The sequence below is a fragment of the Salvia splendens genome, chromosome 2, assembly GCF_004379255.2.
Source record: "Salvia splendens isolate huo1 chromosome 2, SspV2, whole genome shotgun sequence".
Lineage (NCBI taxonomy): Eukaryota > Viridiplantae > Streptophyta > Magnoliopsida > Lamiales > Lamiaceae > Salvia > Salvia splendens.
Window position 1 is genome coordinate 4,803,914 of NC_056033.1, and position 25,155 is coordinate 4,829,068.

Consider the following 25,155-nt stretch of genomic DNA (forward strand, 5'->3'; position numbering starts at 1 on the left):
CACAAGGTTGGATAATTTTGATTATCATGTCATTATCGATTTTACTTTTACCTGAATTTATATGAATAAGATAATTTAAAAACTTTTAATTTTTTATTCTATTTTAGTTTTAAGAGGCTGGCCAAATTTTTACCAAAATTTATAGTAATTTAAATAGCTATTATAGTACTTCATTCATCGGGTTTCAGATGGCAAATAGTAATAAAACTTATGCAAGATGAAAAAATTGTTTAATTATTAGCTTAAAGTCATCCACGCAGCAGCCATCATTGATGCCCTTATTCAATCATCACCATATAAAAAAAAAGCTGGAAACTAAAGCTATAAATACAATATACAATTATACATACTTGAAATTATCTTTACAATAAGTTTATAACTATTTGTACGTGTAAAAATAAACACGATAAATAATAAACTATACATGATGCACATCGAATAAACCGATCAAACATATAATTAGCATATGAAAAATCTAACCAATCTAAAAAAAAAAGTTCATCTGCATCTTTTCTGCATTTGTGTTTCTTCACTTGTGTGCATCTTTCTCTGTGGTTGGAGAGGTTTTTCCAAAGTCAAGGTGTCAAATTTTCACTACCATCTGCCCATTTTTAGCTCATCTTTCATCACTGTGGTTGGGGAATCATGGTTCTTGTAGAACAGATCATGTTTGTGTTGATGAATCATCGTCAGAATCGCCGGAATCAAAACCAGCCTCATCTGATGCATTGTCGAATGATTCCCTTTCTGTCAGGAAGTAACCTCCCTCTGCTGGCTTATAGTTTGTACCCCTCCATATGACAATCTGCTCCTTCTCAAACGTAACGAGGATGCAAGGAACTAAGTCCTGTATCGATAATATTAACAAGCCACGGTTACAGCAGCAGTCGATGCTAGATAAAATCAAGAAATTGATAGAAATATTCACTAGGCAGTCGGAACATGGCAGTCACGTAGTTAGAAGCTATAAAGAAATATTGAACATATTAGCCTTAAAAAGCTAAGAAATAGCATCATTAGTCAAGCAGTTAGATGCTTCATTATATCCTTTCTTGATAGTAAATCACAATTCTTTGGAAATGACTGCACACGTGAAGTGGCATAAATTTTCAAAACCTACTAGCTTAATTTGCATATAATCTTCCAATTACCACAACTATGATATGAAATCACTTCCAACTTCAGTCAATAAAAAAGCATTTACCTTCAGTTTGCAGCCAATTTTCTTGTAATCACTTCTCGGGAGGCCTTTACAGTCTATCCGGAGCAGCTCATCAGAAAGAAAGGCATCGCGAACCATGGGTACAAGACTTCCATAATAGCCGTTTTTAGCTGACACAGATGGATTCATATGTGTCAGAAGATCTCGTACAAGAATTTGTAAATTAACAAACGTTGGGGCGAGATTTTACCAAGTCTAGTCAAAGCAGGGACAGATAGCCCTGTTTTCCTCATCTCTTTTGTTTCCTCGATGCTTAAGCCTTCAATGGTAGTTTTTATAAGCCTTGGATACACAGGCTCTTGAGGCTTCCACAGCATAAGTGGAACCACAGGCCTTTTGCTTGGCTTATAATGTCTACCTCTGTAAAGGATAAGCTGGCCACCGTGTCTATGGATAATCTTCCCGAATGTTTTGTCCTGAAATAAAAACATAAAAATGCTTTAAATAAAATAAAATTACAATTAAAATATCAAAGATTTAAATCCATTTACTGGAAGAAGTTTCACGGTTCTATACAAGATTGTGAATAAAAACAAACTCCAACGAACACTATGATACCTCAATAGCAATAGAACTGCAACAAAGTCGAATGGAAAAGGAAAATACCTCCAACTGAGCGCATACATTTTTCATATCAACGGTAGGTACTCCCATACACTTTATCCTAACGGCTTCAGCATGTTTCCAGTGATTATGAATAACATCCAGCATGTTGTGTGTTAACCCATCCCTCCCTATTTAAGAAAACATGAAAGCACCATCAAAAGGTAGAGCTACTTGTCCTAAAGTGAACCACAACTAATTCAATAATTCATAAGATTGCAAATCAGCTCCATTTTCAGCCTAAGTTTTCAAAGCCAGGTCATGCATTCAGGAGACTGATATAAACATTATGGAGGTGCTTATTTCCCAAATTATGCAGAGATAACCTCATAGACATGACTAAACCCTTTTCAGAGAAGAAAACAAAAGGAGAAAGTTTTATCACTACAAAGCATAACCTCCAGCACCCAGTTCACCAAATACAACGTTACTCAACCTGGCATATAATTTTTCCTTCTAATTTGTCGAATTACATAAAACAGAGCTCCATGTTATGTAATGTATCAGCATATCATGGCACCTGGCTATTTAAGGAACTATGATTTCATCAATCAGGCATCACCAGCTTCATGATTTTCCCCAGGACTTAAAAATTTTATTGGCATCAGAAAGAAACATACAGATTTCAATCACTAGAAACATCTCAAAGCCATCAAGTTCATATTCATACAAAAAAAAGAGTCCATTAACACAACTCTGCTTCAAACAAGTTGATCAAATTTGAATCCAGCAGCTCCTGTAAAAGTTCAAAACTTTCTCCTACCCATGCTCATAATTTGCACAGACAATAATATCTTATTCCATTTCAACAGTATAATTAGGGCATAGTAACAAACCCAAATTAATCTGCATCTTGGCTTTAGGCCTCTGAAACCTCTCAACAATGGCCTTCCTCTCAGCATTAGTCAAGGGCTCACCCTGAACCATTTCCCTCATCTCTCTCCTCTTCTCCTCCAATTCACCATCAACTCCGGCATACCCCACTTTCGGGTCCACAGCGGGGGCACAAACGCCGGTCCATACCCGGTCCACTCGGCCCGGCCCGAAAGGCGAGTATTTGGGTTCCCTGAGCCCGATTGGCCGGACTTTCGTGTTGCTTTCGGTGTAGCTGAACTGAAAATCGAACGGCAGCTCGGATTTGATCGGGCGGTCGGGTTGATCCAGCGACGACGGCGGGCGGTAAGGGGGTTTGGATCGTTTCCGGGTCCGGGATTCGGGTTGAGAATTGGAGCTATTATCGGGCGGGTGCGGGTGGAAAGAGGGAGGGGAGATGAAGTTGTACACCGATTGGAGCTTCGAAGAGGGCGAGGCAGCGTTTGTCGAGAGAGAGCGGCGCGTGGAGAAAATCGCTATTTCCGGCGGTGTTTTGTGGCGAAGGAGACGGCTGAGCTGGGTCGCCATTTTTCTCATTACACCAGTCGATCAACTGCCAAGGGTTTTAGCCATTTAGCCAGTGAGGGTTTTAGAAATTTATTTACCATCTTTTAGGAGTATTTTTTTAATTAATTAAAATTTCTGCACAATAGGAGTATAAAGTTAGCAATGGTGTGTGTCTCAATCTAAACCTATATTAAAAAATATTTTGATTTTTTAGTGTTTCCCTAAATAATCCAAATTTCCTTTTATCTCACTGTAGAGATGACTGTTGCTCATCGCGCACACTAACCAATCACTACTTACGTCTTACAGGTATAAAAACATGTATTCGATTCGAAAAATTGAATATCCATACTCGAAAATGCTCAACATCACATCTGATTCATGACCCGATTATTGATTTGGTTATTTGGGTACTAAATTACTCCATGCGGATATCTAAACCTGAACAATCGAATAACTAAAAATCCTACTTTGTTAATAGTTTCGAATTTTATATTAACTATTACTCCGCTCATTCAAACAAAGTTGAATTTCTCATAAATATTACTAGTATGATTTGACAAAAATAAAAGTGGTTTAAAGACTTTAAAATGAAAACATTTTTTTTTGTTATACAAAGGTAAAAAGGTAAAATTGAATTTACATTAAATAAAGGGCGGCATTTTTTTGGTTAGAACTAGGTGTGCAAAAGGGTCACGAACCGCCGGTTCAGGGTCATGAACCGGCGATTCAAGGTTCAGGAAATGCTTGAACCTGAACCAGCCCGCCTAGCTCCCAGCGGTTCCGGTTTAGGTTCAACAAACCGGCGGTTTACGCGGCGGTTCAAAACCACCGGTTTTCGGCTTGAACCGCCGGTTCCGGGCAGGTTCGACGGTTCGTCGACTTTTTTTTTTTTTTACATTTTTCAACTATTCAATTTTTAATCAAATTACATTACACTTTCAAAGTTGTTTTTAGTCTCACGAGAGAAACCGCTGGGATTCATCTTTGAATTATTAGTGAGAGAGAAAATGAGATGAGGGAAGAGATTGGAGTTAACTGTGTGAGAATGAGCGTAAAAATGAGGCATATATAGAGTAAAAAAAAATCGGGTCTCCGTCGTCTAGCCGCCCGCAATGGGGCAGACAAGATCGGACAATGATCATCCGCCTAATTGTCCGCGGACTAAGCATCAAACATGGGCAAGGCCGTGACATCGTCCACCCACTTGCAGTGGCAGATCGGATGTGACATCGTTCGTCCCATTGTAGATGTCCTAAGTGCCGAAAACATCATAACAATAGATAAAATAAGAGTGAGTAATATAATACTAATAGAACTCGAATCAAATAAATGGATGTCCTAAGTGCCGAAAACATCATAATAATAATATATAAATAGATAAAATAAAAGTGAGTAATATCCTATTAATAACGAATTAAATATTTAATTGACAACTCGTAAGTGCTAAAAACCAATCTTTGGTTGGATCGGTTAGCCTATTTCCTGATTTTCACATCTATGACTTCGTCGTGTGAATGTGTATAATAGTAGTATTTGGAATATATAGTACTTACTATTAGTAAAATGTAGGTGGCCAAATTCGTAACATTCTAGAACTCACGCATAAATGGAGTATTGGAGAAAGGATAGACTTCGTTTTTGCAGTGGATTTCGCATTTCATACAACGAAACTTCATTCATAACTGGAAAACCGACAAAACCAAAGCTCGGGAAAACATACTAATGGAAGCAAACGTGTTTCTGTTTCCATTATAAGCCAATCAGGTAATTCCACGTGTTTCTGAAACCCATTCCCTGTGTAACTTCGAATCCTAAAAATCCCATGAAAAAGCCGGTAAAAAGGTCGAATTTTGCTTGAATCTAACCAGATAGAATTAGGGATTCCTTTGCGTAACGCGCTCATTTCGCATTGTTTGTTCAGAAGATGAGAGAAGATATTCACGAATTAAAAGGTAAATCTTCTTCATCTCAGTCACGTTTCAGAATTCTGACTTTAATAGGATCGAAGCTTTTTTTATATTCGTGAATTTGTTGGAGCAATTAGAGAAACCTGTTTTGATAGTTTGTCCTTAATCAATCCTCTAATCTATAAAAACACGATCTTTATCTGCATCATTCGTTAGCTGTAGCTGCTGATTGATAGGTAGATCATTATTGAATTCATGTAGAAGAGGCCCGTTTTGATCAATGTGCTTTGTGTTTGTTTGATTTATAGGGTTTGAATTTTGATAGAAATCGGAAGGAGCAGTTTGATTTTACAAATGGAGAACCATAACAATTACCCTGCACCTTCATACCCTTACAATCCTGCCTATGGCTACCCCAGTGGGCCACCGCCTCCTAATCAATACCCTCAGCCTAGTGCGTATCCGCCTCCTAATCCCGGTGGACAGCCTGTTTATCATCCTCCGCCTGCTGGCCCATATGCGGCCTTTCCACCGTATCCTTACTATCAAACCCCATATGCCTCTCCGCCCCTGAATTATCACTATTCAAGTGCTCCAACGTCGCCACTGCCTCCCCCTTCGGCCCACCATGCATCAGATTATATTTCTCACCCTTACCCATACCATGGATATCCAGCTGCTTCGCCATCGTCTTCTCCTCCTCCCCATCCTCACCCTCTGTCATCATCATCATCATCATCTCCTCCTCCTCCTCAGCCTAATTTTGAGGCATATGGTAGCTTCAGATATGGCTCGTTTCATTATCTCCACCATCAAGAATCTGGGCGGTTGCAGCCTCCGGATGCTCACCCCATAACCCCTCCTAGAGACAGCGGTGATCACTCCAGCCATCATCACCATCACCAGGGTAATGTGTCTCCTATTTGTGACTCAGCTCACTCAGAAGAAAGTTTTTCAAGCCACCCTCCACTCTATCCACCTATTGATGACCATTTGGCAAACATGCATTTGTCTGAGATTCAGACGAGGCCACCTTCTGCACCAGCTTCCCCTCCGGCCCCTGCAGCTGCCACTGGTGGTCCTCATAAGTTTTACTCGGGACCTCTGCCAGTGACTACTACTGGGACAGGGGGTAAACACGCGCATCATCACAGATTTTCATGGTGGGAGGGACCTTCAAGCATGATGGAGTATCATCCGCCGTCATCAAGTATTGATAATAGCATGCAGCTTGTGCCAGTTTCACCTTCTAAAACATCTCTAAAGGTTTTGCTCTTGCATGGGAACTTAGATATTTGTATATATGAAGCAAAGAACCTCCCAAACATGGATATGTTCCACAGAACCATAGGGGATATGTTTGACAGATTGCCTGGTAACTTGACCAGCAAGATCGAAGGGCAACTGAAAAGTAAGATTACAAGTGATCCGTACGTCTCCGTAACCGTAGCAGGTGCCACTTTTGCAAGGACTTATGTTATAAGCAATGATGAAAATCCAGTGTGGATGCAGAACTTTACAGTTCCGGTAGCTCATTATGCTGCTGAAGTGAACTTTGTTGTGAAGGATAACGATATTGTCGGGTCTCAGTATATAGGAACGGTATCGATTCCAGTTGAGCATATATATGGAGGAGAGCAAATAAAGGGAATTTTCCCAATCCTTAGTGCTAGTGGAAAGCCTAGCAAGGCTGGAGCTGTTTTGAGTCTTTCGATGAAGTATACTCCAATTCAGCAATTGAGCATATACTACAACGGAGTTGGAGCCGGCCCCAATTATATTGGAGTCCCTCAGACTTATTTTCCTCTCAGGAGAGGTGGTAGAGTGACTCTTTATCAAGATGCTCATGTACCTGATGGATGCCTACCGAATCTGACGCTCGGAAATGGCATGCAGTATGTGCATGGGCAATGTTGGCGAGACATCTTTGACGCGATACGCCGAGCTCGACGCCTGATATATATAACTGGATGGTCAATCTGGCACAAAGTTAGACTTATTAGGGATGATAATTCTCTATCTGATTACACATTGGGCGAACTTCTGAGATCGAAATCGCAGGAAGGAGTTAGAGTGCTGCTTCTAGTGTGGGATGACCCTACATCAAGAAGCATATTGGGATACAAAACAGTAAGTGCCCAATTCATGCTAAACATTTAAATTGAGGCACTCAGTTACATGTCAACATCATCTACAAAAGTGATCACCTTATGCTTTTCTTTGTCAATTTTTAGCATAAAACACAATTATTATTTCAGTTTACAGTTTGATTTGGTAGTGCCTGTTTGAAAAACATTATCGTCTTAGAGTTTTCTTTCATATTCAGGATGGGGTCATGCAAACTCATGATGAAGAAACTCGCCGGTTCTTTAAACATTCTTCTGTTCAAGTGCTTCTTTGTCCCCGAGTGGCTGGAAAGCGCCATAGCTGGATGATGCAGAGGGTAGGTTTCAAATGCACGTTTTTGGTGTATTGTTTTATATCATCACTCACTAATAGGTTTTTATCTTTTTAATTGAGATATTCAAGTCTGATGTTTAAGTTGAAGCTAGGAGGTTGAGTTTCAAATATGCTTCTAAACTCAGTCTTTTGTTTTGGAGCCATCTACTTTATATTGGTATAGTTATTGTAAATCGTGGTGTTCAGTTTTTTTTTTCTTTTTTTTGCCATGATCAGGAAGTTGGAGTCATTTATACACACCATCAGAAAACTGTGATAGTGGATGCCGATGCTGGAGATAACAGAAGAAGAATAATTGCTTTTCTAGGAGGACTAGACCTATGTGACGGGCGGTATGATACTCCACGCCATGCTTTATTCAGAACACTGCAAACTTCCCATTCAGATGATTATCACAATCCAACTTATACGGTAATTCATTCATCCTATATCCGTTTAATGTTTTTATGGGCATGTTCTGTTTTCAAGGATATATTCCTCTCTAATAAGTCAAGAATTAGCAAACTGCATGGCCTCTATCTATTTGTTGATTCAAGTCGCTACGTGAATAGGGTAGTACAACCGGATGTCCAAGAGAACCATGGCATGATTTGCACTGTAAAATTGATGGGCCTGCAGCATACGATGTCCTGTCTAATTTCGAGGAGCGATGGCTGAAGGCTTCAAAGCCTCGCGGCATAAAAAAGCTGAAGATTTCGTATGACGATGCTTTGCTTCGAATAGAAAGGATGCCTGAGATATTGGGGTTGACTGATGCTCCTTGTATCAGTGATAATGACCCTGAGGGTTGGCATGTGCAGGTATACTAATCTCGTCGACCTATAGGTCAAATTTCGTCCTTGGATATAACAAGGAGAGGACTAATTAAAATATTCTCTCTTCAATATTGTTTTAATTTCAAGTTTAACATGATAGATTGAAAAAATCAACCTAGTTTTGTGGAGATTGCATTTGATTATTCTTCCTCTTTGGTGCGATTTTCAGGTGTTCCGTTCTATTGATTCAAACTCTGTCAAAGGCTTCCCGAAGGATCCTAGAGATGCTATGCACCGGGTGAGTTGAAAGATATATTCGTTGCAGCATGTTCTCTCAAGTGTTTACTGAAACTTTTTTTCACTAAAAGGAATAATACCTTCCATAAAAACAGAACTTGGTCTGCGGGAAGAACCTTCTTATAGATATGAGCATACACACGGCATATGTAAAAGCTATTCGCTCCGCCCAACATTTCATATACATCGAGAACCAGTACTTTATCGGGTCATCTTACAACTGGAGCCAGTACAAGGATGTTGGTATGCACTATATTTCTTTTGCTATGTCTTGAAATCCCAACAAATTCAGCAGCCTCTCATTAAAAGCAATATGTGATTCTATGTAGGTGCCAACAATCTGATTCCAATGGAAATCGCCTTAAAAATCGCGGAAAAAATCCGAGCACACGAGAGATTTGCAGCTTATATTGTCATCCCAATGTGGCCGGAGGGCAATCCGACAGGGGCTGCTACACAAAGGATTTTATTTTGGCAGGTAGAGATATTGGCATCTATCTATACTTTCTTATAATTTTGGCTACGTGCTATCTGACGATCTTGCTGATTCAGCATTGAGTTTTTTGAGAGTGTTGTAACTCCTTTGGCTTTTTTTCCCAGCACAAAACAATGCAAATGATGTACGAAACTATATACAAAGCGTTAGTTGAGGTGGGGCTCGAGGATGCTTACACACCTCAAGATTACTTGAACTTTTACTGCCTTGGCAACCGTGAGGCTCTTGATGCAGGCGAGGCGCCCGATAATCAGCCCATAACCAACAATCCTCAGGTACTCTATCGTTGTTCACCAACCAAATGTGCTTCATAACTCTTCTGCACGAAAACAAAGATAGCTTGGACCTCGATTCTTTGCAATAGCTTGTGTAACTTCTTTCGTTTTCAGGGGCTCAGCCGGAAAAGCCGCAGATTCATGATCTATGTTCACTCAAAAGGTATGATAGTTGATGATGAGTATGTAATCCTGGGGTCTGCAAACATCAATCAACGATCGATGGAGGGCACTCGAGACACGGAGATCGCGATGGGAGCGTATCAACCGCAGCACACCTGGTCAAAAAGACTATCTAGTCCTCAAGGACAGGTAAAACCGTTGAACCAAATCTCAGAAAGCATGGTCTATTTTTCACCTCTTTTCCCTATCGTTGCAACTAAACATCACTTCTTTGAAAGTTTTACTCCATCTATGCTTTTCCGATAATTAGAGCAATCTGTGTGAACATCGCTAAACGTGTAAAGAGTTAAATCCGGCAATTAAGCCTATCAAAATACTAATCTACATTCTTGATGTTTGGACTTGCATTTTGGGCAGATATATGGATATAGGATGTCTCTATGGGCGGAGCATGTAGGGTTTTTGGAAGAATGCTTCACACGGCCGGAGTCCTTGGAGTGCGTTCGACGTGTAAGGTCGTTAGGTGAAGCCAACTGGGAACAGTTTTCATCCCCACAGGTCTCAGAGATGAGGGGGCACCTTATAAAGTATCCTGTGGATGTCGACCGGCAGGGCAAAGTGAAGCCTATCCATGGTTTCGAAACCTTCCCAGACGTTGGAGGTAACATCGTTGGATCATTCATTGCCATACAGGAAAATCTAACCATATAATTCTCTCTTTTTTTTGTAACACACACAAAATTTTGTTCAAGGGTTCAATTGCTTGGTTTGGTTTCTGCAAGCTCAATCATTGGTACATACATATATATATATATATATATATATATATATGTATGTATATATATATATATATATATATATATATATATATATATATATATATAGGAGGTGGAAATTGGTGATGAGCGAGTGATGTTATCAATTGTTTACTTCTGAGAAATAATTGTGTATTTAATAAGTATATTATGGTTTTATGTAAATAAGTTAATAACGAGAAACCATATAAAGAAGACGAAGACTTGCACCATCCTCAATCCTTTGCAACTGATTAAAGCTATGTTTCACTCAATGTCAATAAATTAGTTAATCGTTTGGAAATACCTTAAAACGGGCCCTACTTGAAGTCGACCACGTTTTCACGGGCTTTCTCTCTCTACGCACAGATATATGGCCCCACCCCTCATTTTCGTTATTCTTTTATTTATACTACTACTAGTATTTATTTATATATTCATTTCGAAATATCTCCACTTGGAATTAGTTGTTACACATTCTGCAAAGCACAATAGCTCCAGCATGTGTATACTATCTTAATCTGACAAATAAAATTTGACCAAATTTATTACTTCTTCGAAATTTTCACAATGCCACATGTTTTTTCATTATCTAATGGGTTATATCAATAAAACAGCTAAATGTTAATCAAAGGTTGTATCTTCAAATAAAAGCACAAAACCTACCCACTTCCACCAACACTTTTTTGATTCATGAATACAAATCAACATCTTTCATAACTGACCCTCAAATGTAGTACAAGCCACAATGTATTTTTAGCTCACTGCACCAACATTTATTTTAGAGCAAATTATTTGAAAATTCATGAAACTAAGTTAAATTTTAATGTCCCAGTTTTAAAAATCAATCAGAATAATTATGAAATTTAGATTTATTCTCAATGGCAGCTGAAAAATTACATATGGAAAAATTATACATGTAAAAGTCACTGTCGATGAATTAAACAATATTATTGATTCATAAAAAATAATTTTGTTTAATTAAAAGATATGAGCAATATATTACACGGATATAGCTAGAATATTCACTATAAAAAATGAGAATAGATCCATACTTCATAGTTGTCACTTATCGTGATTGATTTTCAAAATTGCATGATAGATTTATCATTTAACTAAATTTCATTTTTTTCTAACAATTTATCATTTATTTCGGTAAAAAAAATTTAAAAAAAATGAAAATTGCTCGACAAGGATAAGTTGTCCATATATATTATAGTCAAGGCCAAGTGTCCACCTTGAATGCACACAAACACAACACAGACTTACATAAAAAATTTACCTCAATAGTAAATAAGAGGAAAATCACCCCACTTCTCGGAATAAGTCAAATAAATCTCGAATATTCGTAATGAAAATATGATAAAATAATGATAGTGATTAGGACGAACCCACTTTTAATGTGGACCACCTACCTAGGTGGTGCCCTCACTTTTCCACCAAATTATGGTGCTATGGTCCCTTGACTATGGCTCACACTTTTAATACCCATCTCAAATTTACAATTGTCCCTCAAACTTAAGGCTCTATATAAAAATACACAAAGGAATAAATAAATAAATAAATAAATAAATAAAAGCATTTTTATTTAGTTTCTTGATATGTTCTTCACTTTGATGGCTCGAGTTTGGTATTTACTTTCGAGATAGCCACATACAATTAGTTTTGCTTAATGAATTTGTCTCTCCCTAAGAAAAAATCGAAGGCAAGTAAGTTTTGATAAGTAGATGTATAGGGACTAAAATGCAATTTTATTGATGTATTTATAATATTATTGGGAGTGACTCGTTACCTGAGAAAACTGCGATAAAAGCTGACCTGAATCATTTAAAAAAACACGAGTTTAATTTTATTATAAAGAAATAAATCAACACTCAAAATATGGTATTGTCCCAAAATTAAATATCGAACTCATTCTTTCCAAGAATTATGTCATTGTCTATTCCCCCATTTGATTGTATTTGAATTCAAAATTTTACTCTTTAGATTATTTTACACAAAAAATCATTTGGTGAACCTTTTTGAGCTTATTTGTAAAAGTTAGTTTTGAGACCAAATTCATTTTCGAACCTCTCATTCGAAATATAATAAGTGCTTTCGTAAAGCTATTTAACTTTCATATTTCGCATTTGTTTCTGTCAAGATACAGTGCTTTATGAAAATATTATTCAAATTTATTTAGACATGTAATTCTCTATTAATTGATATTATAAATGATTGAATATCTGTATTCTCGTTATTAATATTCTCCCAAATCCCACATTCTCAATAAGGAGTACAAATCAGCTGAAATGCTACCAAGTCAGAAATTGTTTGGCAACATTTTCAAGCCGTGGTGGATCGAAATCATACAAGAACATTCTTAGTTAACTCGACATGTAAAAATTAGTAACAAGTCAAATAAATTAACATAAACCTAACTATATTGCCACATGAAAAAAAATAAAATACAAGAGTTATCGCCCCTAAACTAAGAATCTAAATTTATAAATTAAAGGAAAATGAACCACCAAACACAACACGTCAAAATAATAACGAAAGGCCCACCAAATTCATAAGCCCATTAACACGACCACGTCTAACGGAGCCCACCACCCTTACTTTTCCTCTGTTTAAACCTAGCTCAAGATCCGGGACCACCACGGCGGCCGCCACCGGGGTCCCACTCCCCAACAAAATTTCTCCCAATCCAAGCTGCGAGCGTTTCCGCCCTCACACGTGCGCTCCTCTCCTCCTCCACCACCGCTGCCCTCAGCGAAGAGATTTTCCGTGAGATCTGCAGCTTAATTGGAGGAGAAGGTGATTCCGAAATATGACCTAATTTCGTGAGTTTTTATCGTGAATCTCCCATGAAATATCTCTCAGCATCTGAGACTTCTTTGCCGCGGCGGAGCTATTGCTCGAGCTCGGTGTATTATTAAGTTTGGGGATGAAATCCGCGGCGGCGGATTGCATGATTTGCGCCGCCGCGCGCGGCTCGGCGGCGGTTGAGGTTTGCATGGCGGAGACGAATGCGGAGATCGGCGCGGAAATGTTGACTACCGGCGTCATGTTCATCGCGGCTGCGCCGGGTTGGATGGCGACGACCTGCGTGGATTGATTCGGCGGAATGATGAGAAACGTCGGAGACTGCGAATTCGACGTTGATGTAACCATGGGGATCGCCCAGACTGCGGGAATCGGTATCACTGGCATGAGTGGGGCTGAGACCGACGCGTTGTTGCTCGAAATAATTGCGAAATTATTAGCATTCGTAATTGCGAAATTATTGGTAGCTGCGGAGGCGGAGGCGGTGGTCGCGGCGGAGGAATTCGGCGGCGAGCAGCTGAAGCTGTTCACGTCGATTAATTCGGCGGTAGACAGCCGCTTGCGTTTCCGATCTTCCTCGGCGGAGGTGGAAACGGAAACGGAGGCGGATGCGGCGGCGGTGGGGATTTTCAGCGTTCCGTTGACTGACGTGGCAATGGCGGGGACGGTTCCGGTGCCGGTGGCGGCGATTATGGCCGGCTCGGCCTGCTCGAGCAGCCAGCGGATGGTCTCGCCGTCGGACTTGTGGCCGAGCTCTCGCGTGAGTTGGAAGACTCTAGCGGCGCACGTCGCCGGAATACGGATTCTGCGGCCACGCCCCTCGACTTTCGTGTGGCGGTCTTTCGTCGACGATCTTTTCGCCGACGGCTGCAAAACCACCAGCGGCTTCTCCTCCGCCGTATCCGGCACCTCTTCCTTCATGAGCGCCATGCGGAGCGGCTGCGCCGCCGTCACCTGCGGCCGCGGGAAGGAGTTCAGATTATGGTAACCGCGGTCGGAATCGGGTTGATTTTCCTTGAAATCGCCTCGAAAATCTGGGTTTTGGGTTGAAGCCATAGGATTTAATCAAAATTAGGTTAAAAGATTAGGGGAAAATTTTAATCCAATCTAGAGAGAAATGTGTGTAGAATTGAAAATGTGGTTTTCATAAACATGTGAAAAACTAGCGCAAGCAACCTATATAGTTGTACTGGTGGCCTTCCGCAACGCGTCCCTTAGCTGTCACTTATCTCGCCCCGGAGTGACAGAATGGTTAAGGGACAGCATTGCAGTCTTCCGTCTCCATCTCGTCACGGAGAAATGCCCGTCCCCGGAGGGACAGCTCGCGAGACGTCTCGCCACGCGCGTTGGCGACGTGGTGAGCTCCGGTTCGTCCGTGACGCTCACTCGTCGGTCGGCGAGTGGGCGACGTTTTTATCCGGAAAAATATTTTTTTGTTTTTTTAAAAAAATTTAGGAAAAATTCAAAAATTTAAAAAAAAATCCCAAAAAATATACTAGCCGTTTATAGGGTTTTTTTGCAAATTTTTTATTATTATTTTTTTTAAGCCTCTAATCACTTCTATAAATATCAAATCATTCCCACAAATTAATTCACATTAAAAAATATGTTTTTTATTTAAATTATGTATTTTTAATTTTTTAAGGATTTTATTAATGAGGTTTTTAAATTTTTTTGGAATTTTAAGTTGTAATCTTATTTTATTTTTAATGAAGTGTGTTTTTTAATTGAATTTGGTTGAAAATAAAAATAAAAAATGAAATTGAATGAATAGTAATTTAAGGGACGGTTCAGAGACGGAGGGTTGCAGGTTCCGTCCCTGAGTTAAGGGATGGAGTAAAAAAGAACAGTAGGGCCCGCGAATAGTAATTTAAGGGACGGTTTAGTGACAGCAGGATGACCTGATAGAGTAAAAGCCGTTTTTCATAAATAAATTTCATTATTTCTATTGCAAAATTTCAATTTGATGTAACGGCTGTTAGCCAGATACATATATCATGATAGTATTTTAATATCATTGAATCAACAAATATTTCCTCTATGTATTTGGCTTCTTCCATTTGTTTGACCAAATCGTCACTTTAAATTGCCTTATGAACAAATTGTAATAATTCAAGAGTGTGTAAAATAAAAAATAAAATATGTGCAAATTTCCAAATTATAAAATATCTTTTTAAATGTTGGAAGGTATTGGACTGACTACATTTATAAGATATTTTTTCAATTACACTATCACGATATGAATAACCTAGGCAAGTTATGCAAGTAATACTGTACGTTGTTAAACTTTTTTAAGGTACTGAGACACATCTAGGTAGTGATATTTCTCACTTTAATATATAGATATTTGATTTAATTCAAAAACCATATAAGAGTACTCATACTATATTATCCAACTAACAAAAAAATGAAAAAACCTCAATAGAAGGTAATGCTCCCTTCGTTCCTTCGTTCCAGTTCACGTGATTGATTTTTTTGTCATTGTTTTGAGAAAATAATACTAATAACTAGTTAAAATGAAGATAAAGTAAAGTAAATAGAGAATAATGCAGAAGATATCTTCCTCTATATTGTTTTCTCTCTTACTTTAGTTTCTATCCACTTTAACTATTTATTATCGTTTTTCTCAAACACGTGCTGAAAAACAATAAATCACTTGGCGGAGGTTATTTAGCCTAAATTGTAGGAGTAGTAAGTAATTAGGGAGATTGTACTACGTATTTCCTATCAATGACAATAGAGTTTCCCCTCCAAAAACAAGAACGAAAAATTGAATAAAGCTTTTATTTTTAGTAGTTATTCAGCCCACATTTTTCCCATGACTCAAATTTCCATAGTGGCTCAAAACTTAAGATTTATTAGAAACGTATTACCAACTAAGCCATTTATTGAGAAGAAAAGGCAAAATAATGGTTCTTCCCCGTGAACTTTAATATAAATAAATATTACATGCGTCATGTAGGAATAATTTGACATGTAAAAACGACGATTTGAATGGATGACTCGTTGTAAGAAAACTATACAATTCTCCAAGATTTGATATAATTAATTCTTTTTGAAGTTTACGAGAATAAAATGACTAAAATGACCAAAATTGGTGATTTTAACCGCTATTGAATTAGTCTATCAACCCTTAGGTTAGCCAACGTGTGCATGATAATACTCTCTCTGTCTCCAAAGATTATGAATATTTGGTTGACATAAGTTTAATGCATAAATGGTAAGTAAGAGATAGATAAAAAGAATTTTTTTTAAAAGTATTGTGGGTCCCACCTCATTAGAGAGAAGAGTTATTAAAATTAGAAAGTTATAAATTAAAAAAAAATAGTTCATACTTTTAAGGACAGATGAATAATTATTACTAATACTAAGGGTGTCCACTATAAGACGGACATCCAAATAGCCCCGCCCCAGTTTTTGTCCATAGCCCCAGTTTTTTTGTCCACAGCCACAAATTTTTGTTTCCGCCACTATGGTGGACACCAATAGCCCCAAAATTTTATAATCAATTTTTATTTTAATGTTTCAAGCAATTATGAATAAATTTATCGGGCTATACGTAATTAGAAGAAAACGACTATACGTGAAGAAATTAAAATTAAACACTAAATTTCCGTCGTATTAAAGTACAGGAAAAATTATACAACGAAAATTTAATCTAGTGCAAATCACAAAGGTGTTCACACTGCGCCCCCACCTCCCCTACGTGCCCACACTTCTTCAATCAAATCTGCCTGGAGTGTGATATGTGATGTGGTCCTGCGCATATCAGCGAAACATTGGATCAAATATTCATTGCTCCGTGGTACGCCCATCTGGATCGGCGCGGAGGCAACACCGTGACTTGTACTTGCGCTCTCTTCCGGTGCCCAGCGCTCTGCCGCAAATCATTCATCTTCTATTATCATATTATGCAATATGATACATGCTAACATAATATTCGCGACATCATCTTCGTGCCAAACCCGTGCTGGGCACCGTATAATGGCCCACCGCGATTGGAGGACACCAAAAGCTCGCTCAACATCTTTCATAGCACCCTCTTGTTTGCGCGCAAAATATTGTTTCTTCGGTCCAACCGGTTGGCAGACAGTCTTGACGAATACAGGCCACCGCGGATATATCTCATCTGCCAAATAGCATCCCCTACTGTACTGCGTGCCGTTGGCTACGAAGCTTATTTCTGGGCCCTCCCCCGGCACTCATCGTTGAAGAGCGGCGATGACTGAAGAACATTGATGTCATTGTTCGAACCTGCCACACCGAAATACGCATGACAGATCTGCAAACGGTAGTGGGCAACGGCTTCCAGAATCATCGATGGATGTTTGCTTTTGAATCCAGTTGTGAACTAGCCTTTCCATGCCATGGGGCAATTCCTCCACTCCCAATGCATGCAATCGATGCTTCCTAACATTCCCGGGAACCCGTAGATCGAACCGTGCATATCCAGCAGGCTCTGACACTCATCAGGGGTGGGCTTCCGTAGAAACTCCCCACCAAAAATTTCTCGGATCCCCTTACAAAACTGCCTAAGCACCGTGAGGCTAGTCGTCTCACCCATCTGTAGGTATTCATCGAACATATCGGCTGGTCCGGCGTAGGCAAGTTGCCAGATTGCAGCGGTGCACTTCTGTTGCGTAGACAGCCCGATCCGGCCAGCGGCATCACGCCAGAGGGTGAAGCATCGGTAACGCTCCGCCAAATTCGTCGCTATATGGTTGAACAGCCGTTGCGACATTCTGAATCTCCCGCGGAATATCTCGGGTGGATAACAGGGGTTATCCACAAAGTAATCAGCCATTAGACGCTGGTGCGCACCGACGTGGTCTCGTTGGATGGTCCGTCGATGAGTAATCGCACGAGGGATCGTAGCCTCCGCCTCCTCCGCCAAGCGCGCCGCATCCTCCTGGGCTGCCTGGTGTTGCACCTGTTGAATCAGAGCATTCCACGTGTCTTTCCACAAATTGTCCATTTCTGACAACAAATTATAGTGAGAGAAATTCTGAGTGATGAAGAGTTTGAATTGTGTGAAAATAATGAATGGAATGAGGTGTATTTACAGGTGAGTTAAATTGAATTAAAAAAAATCACTGCCTACCGCCGCGCCGGGCAAGGCTCCATTATAGCAGCCCCGCCTATTCGCCGCGTCCGCCCCGGAGTAGGCGCGTCCTCGTCCCAAACTCGCCGCATGCCTGTCCGCCGCCTACCGCCCCCATTTTCCTCGTCCGCCCCGAGGGCGGACAACACCTCCACTATAGACCGCCTCGGGACCGCCCCCGCCGGGGCTATTGGCGCGACGGTCCTATAGTGGACACTCTAATGAATCCATAGTTAGGGTTTAGTGTGAGTCATAGCCAAGTAGTACTCCTATTTTACAAAAGGGAAACTTAAAATGACACCCTTACAATTTATAACTTCTATATTAAAAACGTTTAATTTCATAAAAGTATACAATTTCTAAATTACTATTAGTATCGTTATCCTAGTTGTACTTTGTCGTACACACTTTTACATTCTTACATTTTTGTACTTTATCTTACAGTATTTACTTTTCTAATTTTCTGTTTTGGGAATTGAATTACTAATCCAAATAATCAAATTGGGAATAATTGTACGTAATTAACTTCATTTTTTCACTTTAATTTATTTTTGAAATTGATGGAGTTGCTCTTTACAATTCACGCTACTAAGTTCAGGAATAATCAATGGGTACAATTTTTTTCTTAAAAGTTGGGTATTTAGTTTGTAATTAATAGACTGAAGTTGTTTAAAACCTTTATTGAAGAATTAATGTGATCACTCCAATAATCACACATTCTTATAATAGACTCTTTACTGTAATCATAGCATTTTCATATATTTTTGTGAAGTATGACATTTTTCATTAATACTCATAGTTAATACTAGTAGAATTTTTACCTATTAACACTTAATTGTATAAATCACAAAATGAGTAGGGAGTAGTATATTTCATCCATTTATTAAAGTAGTCTCATTATGTTATTTTAATTGGTTCGATAACAAAAGTTTCGTATCTACAAATATTGAAATTTGAAATACCTCTAAACAATGAAGATTTAACAAATAGACAATAATCATAACAACTCAAAAGAGTAAGAAGAAACAAAAATATAAAGGAGAGTACAAGTATTGAATTCAAGGGGTGGGGGGTGGGGGCCCCCCCAAAGAAGGGTGTGGGTTTGGGGCGGCGCTGTGGTGGTGGTGGACGCCAGCTCTAGGTGGTGGACCATGGTGGTGGTGGTGGTGGTGGAGGAGGAGGTATGGTGGCCCTATCTATTATCTATATATATAGGTTGTGTGTATTTTTACCATAGGTCCATAGATGTTGTAGAGACTAGAGTAGTAACTTGGGCCCACAGAGAATGTGGCCTTGCCAACTTTTCTCTCCCTCGTGTGGTCCCCACATGGTTTGGTTTGGTTTGGATAGGGACTCTACGTATTTCGGTGGACCCCACCTCTGTATGGTTTCTTAATTTATTACTGTGGGACTCTTTTTTCTTTTTTATTTTACTGAAATGTTTGGACTACCAACGCATTGATATTACCGTACACGACATAATTTATTTTATACATTTATACACTCTAAATTAATCAATTTCAGCAACTATTTACTTGAATATTTATCTACTCTGTGAAAAAACTTTTGGTGCTTCAAAGCTAACGATGGTCGTCATTTTCATTTTGGTTGATTGATTGATTGATTTAGAATTAGTATTTTCCAATGCTAGATTTCTTCATATCAATTTTTTTAAATCGTATTCAACTTCACGTACCAAAAAAAGGGACTGGATCACCCCAAAAAATTTGATAAATTTACACAATCTTGGGTGATTTAGATATTACTAATTGATTCATAGGAAACTCGGGATAATATTTTTTTGAAATGATTATATCGGGATTCATTTGATTACTTAGTCATTTTAAAGATCTGATTTGAATATTTGCAAAACGAAAAATTTTCAAAATCTTTTTTTAGTAAATGAAACACAACACTATTTTTTTGTTAGGCGACGTTCTTATCATTTCTCTAACTGTAGGTTAGAACTCTCTTATTTAGTTATTTAATTTTGTAGTTATACTATAATTTACACATTCCAAGTATAAATTTGAGATTTTCAATTCCTTGATTAGAGGAGAAATATCACATCAATTAAGTTAGTGTTCATCATCTAAAGTAATTTCTTAGTTTATTTTCAATGCAATGCATAAGTCTCAATTTTTCCTTAAGAGCATTGGCAACGAGTGGTGGAGGAAGGGACAAGACCACAACGAGAGAGGTTGGGTCTGGCCCGTGTGTCACCGGCGAAGGCGGACAGCTCCGGGCCACAACGGGCGCTAGTGTGGAGGTGGGAGATGATTATCTAATTTGGTAGCAATAATTAGTGGGCAAACATTGGTGTTTATAATTATAGCTTAAGGGTGCCAATTCTATTGGAGTAGGGTTGGGTTGGACCCATTCCATTTCACCCATTTTTACCACTTTTTTTATCTCCTAATTACACCACCACTTTCTATAGGCCTTTTCTCTCAACTTTCTCCAACCTTTACCATAACTCAACTTTAAATTTATTTATAAGAAAAGTGTTCTAGTTGATGTGAGAGAGATCCCAAATAGCTATTTCATAGAAATGGAAGCATAAGCTACAAATGCATTTCTGAGTTTGGTGACAAAAAGGAGCAGAGAAATGGATATGTATATATCTAACACGCATGAGATGACTATGTTTTCTCTAATTTATTATCATGATGAAATACTACTTGTGTTACAACATGATTTGAGGTATTACTCTGCACAAGCTTCACCATTAAAGAGGAGCTCGTCGATAATTTCCATCACGAACCAGACATGTAGGTGTACCGCGTCTGGGCTCCAACGAGGAGTTCAATAACTTTCTCTGCACGTGGAAGGGAAGATTTGAGGGAGTTCAACCAAAAAATGGTGCTTATCGAATTCAAACATAACTACCAAACTTACCACTTAGAAGCCCGACAATGGGGATGGGTTCTAGTAGCTTTTGAGCACCATCGAGTCTTTGCCTGAAGCAGGGAACAAACATTAGCATAAAATTCGTCCTTTTTCGTGCACTGTGGTGTGGAGCGGGTGGGGGAGAAGGCAGAGAGTAAGAGGCCGAAACAACATGAAATCTTGCAAGATAAACAACATAGTGTTACCGAGTATGCTTGGTGAAAAATGGATCTCTCATGAGGTATAGCGCCCACAATAATTTCCGCCTTTTTAACTGCAACTCGTGCAAGTGAGAAAAGCTTTTTAGGTTACACTTAGTCACAGAATCTGACTCATGCAAGCAGAAAGAATAGTCTAACCTCATTCTTCTCATTGTTGGAGAGACGGAAATCAATGCTATTATGCCACAATGTTGTGACGAATGAAATAACTCCACTTCCAACGAGGTCCACGCCCAAAGAAGTAAGCCAAGGAAACCATGATCGCGCCCCATATTTTCTAACAAGCAATACATATATGAGTGGCCTTAAGATATACATCACCTCACCCGTCAGAAATAAACCCCCTGGCATACCCTTCTCAGACAAGAAAGTAGAGAGACTAGGTGTTTCAGTCACTGGCACTGTGAAGATGCAAGGGTGCGTTTAGGCGACATGTTAAAGCAGAAACTTAGCCACAATAAAGTATAAAAGAGGAAAATTACTTGAAGGCTCCATGACTTCCTGCTGGTGCTGAACCCTGCGTAACCACGTGGGCTCAGAAACTGTCCTGCCATTTTCACCGAATCTATTTAAGGCAGACAAAGCCCTTCCCTCAAGATTCCATGGAGTCTGTCCTTGATGATTTTTCAGAATGGAAGAAACCCCTTGTGGTCCAGGCTTTGATGATAGCGCATTTCTCTGCGAGTCAAGATCATCAGACTCGCTCTGGTCGTTTATAGTTTCCCCACCACGCAAAAGCATTTTATACCCGCTCTTTTGCAGAATTGCCAATCTAAGTAATACCCTGTAGTAGATTTATCCACAATATTTATCTCAGTCACACAGTTTAAATAATTCAGCTGAATGTTAAGCACTTCAAAGTAAAATTTCTCTGAGTAGGACAATTACTTGATTGCTTCTGTAATGGCCATGAAGCTCCATTTCTGCTCTTCACCATAAAATTGCTGTGCAGCAACTTCAACTAGAGTTTCCAAGTCCTTAAGTAAAGTTATGCAGAGTGAGAATGGGAAGGACGAAGGCTCTACATGCCTTGACTGGGTATGGCTTGGAGCTGTCTCAACTATATGCTCATTGATGGTGGTTATAATGCCCAATATTGATGTAACTGCAGCAAAACTTTAAATATATGAGGGGACATATCCCATTACTAACAACCAAATGATAACATCAAGAAAAGAAGTGTTTGAGTATGACATCAGTTATATAGAAATAGTGATGTTCAGTTAAACTCTCAACAATATTAGGCACTCCTACTACATAATAAGGAGGTGCCGTAGTTATTTATACAGTCATACATTTTCCTGGAATTTTCAGATTATTATTTACTAAAACAATAAAGTGCTCTAGTTCTTTTGTTGTATTGCCCTCTAACAATATTTTAATTCATTTCACACTGCTTCTATATTAAGAGAAATTTGCAATAAGTTCACAGTGATTGTGGAAAAGGAAACAATAGCAAGAGACTTAATCAATAAATGAAATACTGACAGTACAGGAGTAGCAATTAATCTTTATTCTATTTTAAAATTTACACAATACTAAACCACAAATGATTTGGTACTTAATCTGTCCAACTGGATAATATTCTCAAATTTGGTCCTAAAGTACTTCTACTTCAACTCTCCACTTTCAATCTGAAAATCATGGGTCCAACAGAGTGCAGTTGTATGGATATGAATTCAATCAAGAAATTCTAGATACGATATTTAATCAAGAAATACATTCTAGAAGGGATATTTAATCAAGAAATGCCTTGTTAGTAATAGCTAATAAGAAGTCATAGTTACCAAAATTCTACAAAACCTGCTTCAGGTCCAATTTCTGAATCAGAGAACCGCTCCGGTAGAAGCCATGTTAAACCCTGAAAGTATCAGTTAAACAATCTGATAAGGGGACAGCAGGAGTATCTTGATATAACTCAACATCATTGAACTCCCACTCACAAATATGAAAAGGGGTGAAGAAAAACTGAAAAAGGCAGAGAAAAGATATGCCAGTTATCTGAACAAAAACTTGGGTTGCTCTTCTTGGTTAAATAGGAAAGAATACTAATGGCTTTCATCCCCCCCTCCCTCCAAAAACTAGATATCCCATTGATAAAGAGAATGGAATATCAAAACTGTTCATGTAACCATTTTTGTTACTAACCAACATTTTTCAGCCACGGACGGCCATATCCCCATCTTCAAACCCATCAATCAAGGACCCTCTTAGAAGCAATAAGAATTTGGGTTTTAACTGCAGATAAACGACACAGGCCACAACCCACAACGAACTGAAGTTTCAAGTACTAACATGCACATCAAATCAAGGAAAACACGACAATATAGGATTCTTTGAGCCCATACATACGTTTCTGATGTGTTAATGCAACTTTAGGCCGTAGTGATAACCATAAGTTATAACTGATGAATGATCACACATGTCATTCAACTTCAATAGATTCACCAATCACCACAATACATGATTCAATCCAAAAATGTGGCAGTATGAGAGGCAGAAGATGCAAGAATGGGGTAATCTAGATAGCAAAATTTACTGGATATCAATGACTTATAGCAAACTATAAAGGCCGGACACACGGGTAGTGCATTAAAAGATGCTTAACAAACACCAATTTCGAAGGGCACAAGATTCTGCATAGAATTCAACAACAAATTACTTGTATTCTACAGCCACCCAGATTCAAGTATTGCTACAACTAGAAAACATCTATGAAACTTGTTTCAGTAGTGTGCATCTCTAAAAGCACAATAAGGGAGTAAAATAAATATGTACAAATCCGGAAACTCCAAATGCTTCAAAACACATTTCGAGCTCTTTCAAATTCTATCTCTGTTACGTCTAGTCCCTAAAATCCGAATTAAACAAAAAAGCACCAGCTGAAAATGACAGAACACTACCGAAACAAAATCCAAAAAAGGAAACAAAATAGAAACACAAGTATGAGTAATCATCAATCACAAAATAGAAAGAGAAAAAGGAGAAGTAAGTTTTGGAGGCTTACACTAGTTAAGGACTCAAGAGAATGCACGTAGTCTTTGTTCATCCGAACCCATCTCTTGTAAGCTTCCATGTGATTAAAAAATCCGAATCTTGGTCAGAAAAACCCCAAGTGATTTCAGGATTATGCGAGCTAATCTGCAGAAATTCAGGAACCCTAACTCCAAAATCCACCGCTTAGTTAGAGTTTCCCGCAATTCTGAGTGAATCCCAAGTGGGAAAACGGGGAAAGGAGGCAGCCCTTTTGGGGATATCGTTTTTTAGGGGTGCGTGAGAGTATATATATGTGTGTGTAAGAGTGTGAGATTATCGGTGAAGATATACCATAGATATCTGGAGGGAAGGGAACAGATATTTAACCGGCTTCTTTAAATGGAAATGGAAATGGAAATGGAAATCAGAGGCTTCTTTAAATTTAACTTGCAGCCGATTTCTGTGTATCAGAACTGGGGAGAACTGTGATAATCCTTTTATTTATCTCATTTTTATTATTATTAGAAAAATTGTTTAATCATTATACACAAAAAATATTTCAAAAGTGTTGCCGGTTAGGGTATTTCTCAAAACAGGACTCCCTCCTCCGTCTATGATTCACTGCGGGTTTTAAAAAATTGTTTAACTCAATTAAGAAAAATGAGCGCAAAACATTAGCAGCTACATAATTGAATTTGTATGTAATGATTTAGTGGTGATTGAATCTATTCACTGCGAAAAAAAAAAGTAAAACTAGTCATTATTCTATGGACAAATGGAATAGGTAACATTTCTATTTCTGAAAAAGAGCAAATTATCATTAATTGTATTGGCTATCAATGTAT

At 38.7% G+C, this 25,155-nt stretch overlaps 4 protein-coding genes across 5 annotated transcripts; 1 reads left to right on the forward strand and 3 right to left on the reverse strand.

The window, feature by feature from the left end:
- Positions 1-316: 316 nt before the first annotated feature.
- On the reverse strand, positions 317-3,268 carry LOC121761741 (CRS2-associated factor 1, mitochondrial-like). The gene is made up of 5 exons (XM_042157366.1): positions 2,662-3,268; positions 1,829-1,956; positions 1,413-1,638; positions 1,205-1,332; positions 317-847 (listed from the first exon to the last, which is right to left on the reverse strand). Exons 1-5 carry the CDS (start codon positions 3,233-3,235, stop codon positions 665-667), a joined length of 1,239 nt encoding a protein of 412 aa, XP_042013300.1. The 5' UTR covers positions 3,236-3,268; the 3' UTR covers positions 317-664.
- Positions 3,269-4,791: 1,523 nt separating this feature from the next.
- Positions 4,792-10,295, forward strand: LOC121784842 (phospholipase D gamma 1-like). The gene is made up of 11 exons (XM_042183094.1): positions 4,792-5,160; positions 5,424-7,245; positions 7,442-7,558; positions 7,792-7,986; positions 8,127-8,375; positions 8,560-8,628; positions 8,723-8,870; positions 8,957-9,105; positions 9,228-9,398; positions 9,513-9,710; positions 9,939-10,295. The coding sequence occupies exons 2-11, from the start codon at positions 5,470-5,472 to the stop codon at positions 10,230-10,232; spliced, it is 3,366 nt and encodes a 1,121-aa protein (XP_042039028.1). The 5' UTR covers positions 4,792-5,160; positions 5,424-5,469; the 3' UTR covers positions 10,233-10,295.
- A 2,425-nt stretch (positions 10,296-12,720) lies between these two features.
- On the reverse strand, positions 12,721-14,257 carry LOC121759746 (transcription factor TCP9-like). The gene has a single exon (XM_042155435.1). It carries the CDS (start codon positions 14,177-14,179, stop codon positions 13,133-13,135), a length of 1,047 nt encoding a protein of 348 aa, XP_042011369.1. The 5' UTR covers positions 14,180-14,257; the 3' UTR covers positions 12,721-13,132.
- A 6,493-nt stretch (positions 14,258-20,750) lies between these two features.
- Positions 20,751-24,787, reverse strand: LOC121759755 (peroxisome biogenesis protein 16-like). 2 transcript variants are annotated; one of them, XM_042155447.1, is made up of 8 exons: positions 24,342-24,787; positions 23,122-23,195; positions 22,223-22,450; positions 21,817-22,118; positions 21,473-21,735; positions 21,320-21,387; positions 21,123-21,184; positions 20,751-21,042 (listed from the first exon to the last, which is right to left on the reverse strand). In XM_042155447.1, the coding sequence occupies exons 1-8, from the start codon at positions 24,408-24,410 to the stop codon at positions 20,981-20,983; spliced, it is 1,128 nt and encodes a 375-aa protein (XP_042011381.1). In that variant the 5' UTR covers positions 24,411-24,787; the 3' UTR covers positions 20,751-20,980. The 2 variants fall into 2 exon arrangements, with proteins under 2 accessions (XP_042011381.1, XP_042011383.1); XM_042155449.1 differs by having other exon boundaries at positions 22,223-22,439; positions 23,138-23,195; positions 24,342-24,785.
- Between the last annotated feature and the right edge of the window lie 368 nt (positions 24,788-25,155).

Excerpts from the sequence above, each read along its gene's own strand:
- LOC121761741 (XM_042157366.1), bottom strand. The coding sequence starts at position 3,235 with ATGAGAAAAATGGCGACCCAGCTCAGCCGTCTCCTTCGCCACAAAACA. Across the intron at positions 1,957-2,661 it reads CAAGATGCAGATTAATTTGG|GGAGGGATGGGTTAACACAC; the intron begins GTTTGTTACTAT and ends TTTCTTAAATAG. Across the intron at positions 1,333-1,412 it reads CCCTGCTTTGACTAGACTTG|CTAAAAACGGCTATTATGGA; the intron begins GTAAAATCTCGC and ends CATCTGTGTCAG.
- LOC121784842 (XM_042183094.1), top strand. The coding sequence starts at position 5,470 with ATGGAGAACCATAACAATTACCCTGCACCTTCATACCCTTACAATCCT. Across the intron at positions 8,629-8,722 it reads CTAGAGATGCTATGCACCGG|AACTTGGTCTGCGGGAAGAA; the intron begins GTGAGTTGAAAG and ends CCATAAAAACAG. Across the intron at positions 9,399-9,512 it reads CCATAACCAACAATCCTCAG|GGGCTCAGCCGGAAAAGCCG; the intron begins GTACTCTATCGT and ends TTTCGTTTTCAG.
- LOC121759746 (XM_042155435.1), bottom strand. The coding sequence starts at position 14,179 with ATGGCTTCAACCCAAAACCCAGATTTTCGAGGCGATTTCAAGGAAAAT.
- LOC121759755 (XM_042155447.1), bottom strand. The coding sequence starts at position 24,410 with ATGGAAGCTTACAAGAGATGGGTTCGGATGAACAAAGACTACGTGCAT. Across the intron at positions 21,736-21,816 it reads GGAAGTCATGGAGCCTTCAA|TGCCAGTGACTGAAACACCT; the intron begins GTAATTTTCCTC and ends GCATCTTCACAG. Across the intron at positions 21,185-21,319 it reads TTTTTCACCAAGCATACTCG|GCAAAGACTCGATGGTGCTC; the intron begins GTAACACTATGT and ends TCCCTGCTTCAG.